This window comes from Vollenhovia emeryi, unplaced genomic scaffold (assembly GCF_000949405.1).
Source record: "Vollenhovia emeryi isolate VEMERY1.0 unplaced genomic scaffold, V.emery_V1.0 DF939147.1, whole genome shotgun sequence".
NCBI lineage: Eukaryota > Metazoa > Arthropoda > Insecta > Hymenoptera > Formicidae > Vollenhovia > Vollenhovia emeryi.
In genome coordinates this window covers 1,447,793-1,456,330 of record NW_011967219.1, presented here as the reverse complement: position 1 = coordinate 1,456,330, position 8,538 = coordinate 1,447,793, and the positions used below count along the sequence as shown (strand labels likewise).

The 8,538-nt window shown below is 43.9% G+C and overlaps 2 protein-coding genes across 2 annotated transcripts in view; one reads left to right on the top strand and one right to left on the bottom strand.

Annotated features, from left to right (window-relative positions):
• LOC105566084 (zinc finger protein rotund-like) overlaps window positions 1-928 on the bottom strand; it is a 115,914-nt gene extending 114,986 nt beyond the window's left edge. The window contains exon 1 of the mRNA XM_012019809.1: window positions 803-928. Within this exon, the coding sequence (XP_011875199.1) occupies window positions 803-913 (111 nt within the window). The 5' untranslated portion in view covers window positions 914-928. The remainder of the gene's footprint in view (window positions 1-802) is intronic.
• LOC105566085 overlaps window positions 1-8,538 on the top strand; it is a 158,971-nt gene that overhangs the window by 127,950 nt on the left and 22,483 nt on the right. The gene's annotated exons all lie outside the window — the stretch shown is intronic.

Below are 8,538 nucleotides of genomic sequence, written 5' to 3'. Positions count from 1 at the left end.
ATTATAGATAGAGGTGTGACATTTTGATGTTATTTTTATACGCAAAATATCGCAAAATGCCCCAGGAACGTTTTTAATGTCATTTCTTTACATGTTGGAGTCCCCGCCTTCGTTTTAACACGTTTTTAAAACGCAAAATGATCCCCAACACGCAAAATAGCGTTCAAATAACGTCACAAACCACAATTTTCCTTAGTAAACATTTCTAACGTCAATGTTGTATCCTAAACCAAAGAGATTTATGCCTAAGACTAGCTTTGTTTACTTTTTGTAGACATGTTACTGCTTTTATAGTCTGAAAATGATACGTAATTTCAGTAATTTGTTCCAAGCTATTTTAATATGTTATGTCTTACGTTACATTTTTTGACATATGTTTAGCCTTAATAAACGTCGTAAATTGTTCTATCAAAACATTAAGGCTTCACCAACGTTGTTTAGCTTTAAGCTTACAATTAGCTTAATTCGTTCTTCGCCTCTTTCTAAAGTAACAGTTGGAAAGAGACAAAGAACAAAGTAAACTAAGTTTAAGTAAACTAAGACGTTGGTGAAGGCGGGCCTAAGTTGTCTTATTGAAGCCCTGCCCACCTCTGACCACGGCAGTATCAAAAACATTATCAAATTAAATCCGAAAAGCAAAATCCGAAAAAACAAAAGGCAAAAGATGCCAAAAAGTAACATGAAAATAACGCAAAATCTGGAAAAACAAAACGCAAAAAATGGCAAAAAAATAACATGAAAATGTCACACCTCTAATTATAGAACATAAGAAATGGAGTAGGTGCAATAAGAGTGTACTCACGTCACTGGAAAGGCCATTGTTCCACGGGTAAGGCGGTTGAGGTGGGGATTGTTGTTGATGGTGAACACCGACGCCAGTGGCTGAGTGCGGATTGTGAATGTGCTCCGCCATAACACTGACCCAATGGGCCAGTCCACCACCACCGGTGGTCCCAGGACCCGTACCACCTGTTCCGGTCCCACCCGTGCCACCTCCACCTCCTCCGCCGCCGCCACCACCTTCCTCGCCGCCCTCCGACCATGCAAATGAGTTTTTCTGTAAAAAGAAAAGAAGCATTAATTAGTTAAATGCCTGAATTCGACATGGCACAATTAATTTTCACTCTCTTCTGTAACAACATTTGTCGAAGAATCAAATCTATTTCCCACAAAAATTAAACGTATCTAAATCGATTTTCTTATCTTGACGTTTCACCGAATCTTTTATATCAATCGTTCAATCATGTATATATGAATAAATAGCTTATTTCTGAACACATACATATTCGAAATTGTAAAAATAATTAACTTGGGGAGGAAATTTTGCATGTTATATTTCAAAAACGTTAAGACTGCTTCAAGTATAATTAATTAGGCAAGTCGGCTTCTTAGAAGATCTTAGACCGGAGGAATCTTCCATGCATATTATACAACCACGGTGATTATTAAACTCGTTCATTCTTGTCGGTGACCGGCGAGGTAGCATTAGGTATTCATGATTGAGTGCGCGAGAAGAGTTAGCCCATTAATAAATTGATCGATGAATCGGCTAGCATTAAGTCAGAAAATATATTTGACGTCAAAATACCGAAGCTTCCTCTCTCCCTCTTTATATGAAAACGCATTTCTAACTTATAATTCCCGCGATACTAAATTAAGCGCCGCCAAACACATAAAAACAAAAACTTATGTATATTAAACTCAATCGTTGACACGTCACTTTGTTGTAATTATATGTGTATTATTATAAAAGAGTTTTCTCTTCGTTCCTATATTAATTCTTTAGTATTTACAATTATTCTCCAAGAGAGCTGGGAGGCGTGTTCATATTTGGAATATAAGCTCTTACAAACACATCGTAAGGAAATCTAACAGGCGCACGGCGTACAGATATTTTATACGTGTACAAGCGACCAACGGGCACACATCTGCAAATTCGAGTGTAATTATACCGATTTCTTGCGGCGCTATCGACCGCAAGAGACGTCGTAAGAAATTCATAGCCCCAGACAAAGAAGAGAAAACATACGTCGGGCGATAGCCAATCGATACGTCGTCGAATACAGGAGCGATGAGCACGGCGGTTATAAAAGTAGATGCAACTGGAATCATCCTTCGCTACTGCTCTCGCGGTTCTACTCCGCGATATCGGCTGCGCATTATCCGTTTCCGTTCAAACGAAAAATTTCATATCATCGAATAAAATTGCGTTCAAGTTCAGTAATATCATTAGCACCCGTTTCGCCGCGTTAAACATGTGTAATCTCCCTTACAACTATTGAACAAGCTGTCACCCGCGTATCTTCGACGAATTAAAAAGGGGAAATTTGGCTTTGAATATCTTTAAAAATCAACATCAAGTTGGTAGACGCAAGGAAGGGCAATAAGAGCCAAACGCTAGACATTTCACCCACAGAAAAAATTTCCGGCTCCAATGCTATTACACTTGAATGTATCATAAAATAGGATCGATATAACACCAATCGTATTCATTATAGAGAAAGGAATATTTTTATCTGAAATGAAAAATTCTAAAATCTAGAAGCGTCTTTTGTCGAATATCGTGGTGCCAACTTCGTGCGTTGTATGGAGGGAAAATTTATTCTAAACGCAAGAATATATAAACTTACATTTATATAAGTTACTCTTGTCTCAATATAGTAAGTCAATCTTTTTAAATTTGATAGAGAATAAGAATTATTGATTTTATTTTGACATTGTCTTATTTTTATACTAAACGAGGTCGTGAGAGATATAAATGCGTCAAGAATATTTTTTGTCTCGGCAACAGAAACCCTTTCTGAGGGTGTAGGTGCGAAAATAATAAATTCTATATTGGTTGACAGATTTGAACAAGTCAAACGTTTCGATCAACTTATTTGATCCTTACCAATGACAATCGTGTATTAAAACCAACGGTATCACATATTATTGGGTGTTGTGACAACAATTATATATAAAGAGAGTGGAGCAGTATAAATGATCTTGGAAACGACATTCGCGCCTACATCAGTGTGTGCACGATTTTTCAATACGGCTCACCCGGTTGTGTCTTTAAAAATCAATTACATTCGATTTCAGAGCAGCATTCGAATTTTCGGATAAGCAAAATACATACACTCTGTCTCTTTAATATTTATTACGACGTTCTACATTACATCTCCGTGTTCTGCTTACCGCGCTCTATCCCTTTCCCTCCTTTTTAAATCTCCAATAAAATATACATATTCATACTTTTTAAATGACCTCGGAATAATCGGGTTTTAATCCTACCGTCTCTTTTCACGCCAAGTGAAATCTCGGCTCTCCGTGGCATAGCAAACTAATCGGGGTAAATCGTTAATTAAGGGGGACTGTGGATTGAAGTTGCTAATTGTTCGCGCAGCGGTGCATCGTGAGAAAAACGTGTTACGAATCGCAAGCGTGATTATTAGTTTCTCGAATAGCCGTCCCCCAGAGCTTACACCAGGGGTGTTATTTCTTAAGGGAGTCTCAAAGGGGGATGATGCGTTTCATTATTGTGACTAACTTAATTACACGTTCTTGGGCACGCAATACGACGCCCGTAACATTTTTCCCTCCAGGCTGAATAAGCTCCAAATATCCTAAGGTCCAGTTTGAAAAGTAATTAATTTATGATTGGCTACTGACGAAAAGTTTCGTGATCGATAGCATAAACGCGATAGAAACGCGATAAATGCGTTCGTTATCATTCTATTCGCTATGCCATAAGCTGAAAATGTTTAACTTTTCTCACGACGGTCAATTAAGTCAACAATTTCTTTTCGCGATAGCGAAAAGACATCGCGAGATTACCCATTACAACGAAAAGCTAGAATCTATAGTGGGAATTCGTTGTCGTGAATAAATTGATCGATTAAATAAAGAATTGATTTCCATGAAGGATATTGCGAAATCGATAAACACTGTACAATTGAAACGAGGCAAGCACGCAGGTGCATGTTTATGGATTTAGGTCAGGAATCGCCGTAGCTTCGGCTCTAAAGCGAGCCAAAACCATAATCGTGCCAAGAAAAGTTCCTTCACGGTTGCAACTCGGGCAAGAGCAAAAGGAAGCAACAGGAAATAGCCGGTAGCGCGCTACTATTGCAGCAAATTAATAAATTAAAACAGAAAGGAGTTCAACTATTAATCAAGAGATACACTTTTAAAAGGTTAATTAAATTTATACCTTTGTCTAAAGTAACTAAGATATAAACTACTACTTGCAAATTATACAGTAGCCCTTAAACGCGAAAAAACAGTATAATAAATAGCAATTACGGTTAATTAACTGCTAAATGATATTAAATGCTTAGTTAGCAAATGTAAATAAAAATTTCACTTTAACTAAATCGCTTGAATCTCGCATAGCCATTTTAACTTATTTTACCAATTTACTCAGTCACCAAAAATTGAACGCTCTAATTAAGCGTTTTTCTCTCTTGCGCGCGTAGTTCTCTAATATTTATTCACTCGGCTCTTTTCCAGGCTTACAATCGCGTAAACGACGCAAATAAAATGAACGATTACAAAACCACCGCGGTCCCAAATCGGAAATGAAGGCGAACAGGGCGGAGCGCGATGGAGCGTCGTCAAGTCAATCGAGGCAAAACACATCGGAGGGACAACCAAGAAGACGGTGTATTACATGAACAAACGAAATCTCGACTCGGCCTCGTGTTTTATGACCTCGTTACGCGAAAACTCGCCGCCGCTAACTATGCTCTAACTTTTTAACTGACAATTTATACCAGCGACGAACGCTAGCCGCGTTAGAACGCACTTTATCTCGCAAACAGTTTCGCCGACCTGTCAACCGGCCTTTAACTCTTCGCTAACTATCCCCGCGATCCTTGGCGACATCGTCTACGTCCTCTCACTTGATACTTGGCGCTCCTCCACTTCCGCTTATATGCTCCTAATATACCGTGAGTACTGTGCCCACGTGACGTTCGTTAAACCGTGCGTTACAGCAACCTTTCAAGGAAAGACCTAACTCTATTCTCCATTCTAACACGAATGATACATTTTATTGTCCAGCGTATACTTGGAGATGAAAGCGAACAGAAATATATCAACGGAATTATTAAATTATATCTAAAATTCATCACTTTGCTTTACCCTCCTCCTTCATATAACAGCACATCTTATTGTTTAATTGTCCATCTATATTAATAAATCTAAATGTGTACAAAATAGGAAAACGATAATTTTAATAGCGTGACGCCAACTGTCGTAGAAAAAAAAAACTTTACGCTGCCAATGTAAGCATGTAGCAGTAACGGAAATTTAACAGCGGACAACAATGCAACAACGATACAAAAAGATTTTTCAGCGAATCGAGTCTGACCTCATCGTGATCTTCCCGATGAAGCGCTAAGTTTCTCGGAAAGGCGGGCACGCTGCTGACGGTCAAGCCCTTCAAGTCCTTTAAATCCTTCAGTGCACCGAGCGCGTTCAAGTTGTCCTTCAGGGATGCTAGATTGAAGTTAATCCCCTGATCTTTGAAATTGAGATGCCCATTGAACACGGTTTTGCCAAACGCGCTCGCCAGCAGGCTGCTGTACAGCTTGTTGCGTAGAATAAACTTTCTATCGGCACTATCGTCCTTGCTCGACACGTCGTTAGAGGAATCCGAGTCCACCTCGACGGAAGAGTTCGAGACGACACTCATCGTGGACATTTTTAGCCGTTCTCGTTACACTGTTTCGACGCAGTGAAAAATATCTTTCTGGCTCTTGGAAATGCACGAAAAGTATCCCTTTTCTTTGGTCTCCTGCGAATCTCGCTTTTCTTTGTTTCAACGAAGGTGAGTTTCAAAATCGTAAGGACCTAGTAAAATACCTGTACATGTGTTCCTTGTATATGTATATAGGAATATATAATTAAATAGGTTCTTAAATTGTGTATATATATATTTATTTGTTTGTTTATATATATATATATTCCGTAATCCTTCTATTAATTTTATTTAGTTACTTCGTACTCGGTTAAGAGGATAAAAACACCGCGCGGCGCGCGCGGTCTGTGAAATTGCTTCAAGAGCCCACGTGGCACATTAATGTACGGTTAAAAACTGCTTAAAGAGCTGCAAGGTCGGCTTCCGAAGTCGAGCGTGTCCATCCGCAGGTTCTCCATGCTGCCTCGGAAAAAAAGGTAGGTTCCTTCCGTGCGCGAGGCAGGATACAGGGGAAAACTCGTCTTCGTACGCGCCTCGAGCCTCCTGTTTTTATTGCCTGTTGGCGTAATCGGACGCCATAAGACACAAGTACGTTGCTTATTTATTCCACCTTCTCCCTCTCGTCCCGGCAGAGAAGGCGCTCTTCGCTGTTGTACAATTAACCCCTAGCGGTATTATTATACTATCACTATGATTGTTAGCGGACTAGTATCGAGGACTAAAGCGCTCCTTATCCTCCACCCGCTCTCCACCGCCTCGATCACACTCTCGTAATCTCGAACGCGGTCGTAATCAATACGGCCGAGGAGGAGGTTTTCCGTTTCCTTAGCGTGTATCTAAATTTATATTATTAGTGCGCGCCGCGTGCTTCGTGACCGGCGCGAATTCGAAGGAAAAAGGACCGCGTTGCATTTAGGAACTTTTGCGCGCGCAGCTCATTACGCATGGCCGCGGGCTTTCTAATTGGCTGGTTAATTAGCGCGGGAGGCTCCATTCTCGTCGCAGACACGAGGTTTCGACGTGCGTCATCTCGGTCTCTCTTCTCTCACTTCTTTTCCCTTCTCTCCCTCTTGCCGCCTCCTTTACCTCCCTCTAATTCTCGCTCCCTTAATTTTCTAATCTTTGGGCTAAAACACGTGAAAAATAGGAACTTTGGTTGATCGTCTGGGATCTCTCCCGTTTTCGTGACATTAACATCGATGCTGCCTCCTCTTCGTTAAGACTTGTCCCTCAACGAGAACACGCAGCACCCTCCCCGAACTCGCCTTCCTCCACCTGGTCGGATCTCTCCGTCGCCAGGAAGAAGAGGAGGAAGAGGAAGCACTGAAAGGAGCAGAAACATCTTCCTCGGTGGCGCGAAGTGGCATCGAGTAACATCCCCTTAAGCCTCCGTTATTTCCGGCGGCGTCATCCTCGTGGCGTATTCGTGGAACTCGTTCAGGAGGCCGCGCGGCCCCCCTCTCTTCATCATTGGCGTGAATGACGCGACTGTCGTCGAGCCGAGTGTGGCCGGTGGGCACCGACGGCGGCGACAGGCCCTCGCGCGGGCCCGACTCGACGGGCCCTACGGGGCCCCTCGTGAGTCGCGAACAACGTTCAACTCGCTCGCGTCGCTCGCTAACCCAGTGGTGGGGGTAAACGTTCGGTCAGTCGTACTCGAGCCTTGGTAGAGCGCGGATAATTTCTTCTCGTACGTTGCACGGACGTGTTTTCTCGCTCTTATCAGACGTACGACGACGAGTGGCTTCGCGACGACCACGCCGAACGTACACTCTCGCCGGTACACCGTTCGCGCTCCGCTTCCTTCCGCTTTTACGGAACCGCGCGCTGCCTCGAGAAGGGGGTCGGCCTCTCGAATCCCAGTTTCTTATGTGAGCGCGACCGCGCGACTGGTTGATGCAGTCCGCGGCGGAGCATAAGGAAGCGGAAGCTCGGCGCTCTCTTTCTCCGTCCTTCTCTCCCTTTCTATCCTTCCTACTCCTACCGCCGTCTCCTTCCTCCTCGGTCTCTCTTTCTCACGCTTGGAGCCAAGGAAAGGCGCGCACGCTTCGCCGTGGCCGCCGGCGTCGTCGACGTCGTCGTCGACGTCGTCGTCGTCGTCGTCGTCGTCGTCGTCGTCGTAGTAGCCTCCGTCTTTTACTTCCTTTTCCTCTCTCTGCCCCTCTGCCTTCACACTCCCACTTACCCTCTCTTTCTGTCTTATCCTCCTCTGTCCTCTCTCTCTCTTTCTCTCTCCGTCAGTCTTGCGGACGCGCGGCGCCGCGGCGCGGCGCGGTAAGAAGTGGTAGATGAAAGTAAGAAGGAGAAAGAAACAGAAGGAATAAGAAAAAGAAAGAAAGTACGCGAGACAGAGAGAATCTCCAAGGTGGAGGCGGAGAGTGGAGCTGCGGAGAGAAGGGAGCACGGGGTAGGAGCGAGAGGGGGTAGGGGAGACGTAGCCCGCGAAGAAACAGATAAATATAGATATTTTTCCTTCGGCCGGCCACCTGAGGAGGGGGTGCAAGTAAGAGGGTGATGGAGACGGTCCGAAGGGTGGGAGTGAAGGTGGTAAGGAAGTAGAAGGAAGGGGGTGGGGGAGTGTGTTGCACGCTCGCTTCCCGCCCCCCAACCGAATTGGAAAAATGGAAATAATAAGAGTCGCCTCCTAGGGGGTTGCATGGCGCGCTGCACGAGAGAGTTTGGGGTCGGGGGCGAGGGCGCCGGGGTGGCGAGAGAGGTACGGCGGTGGAAGTGGGTGGATGGGGTGGTAGGAATTGTGCGCAGTGCAGCATGCGCTCTGACGACCAGAAAGCACACATCCAGGAATCGATGTGTGCGAGTGTCACGTGTGCTCCAAGCGGGGGCAGAAGTAGGGG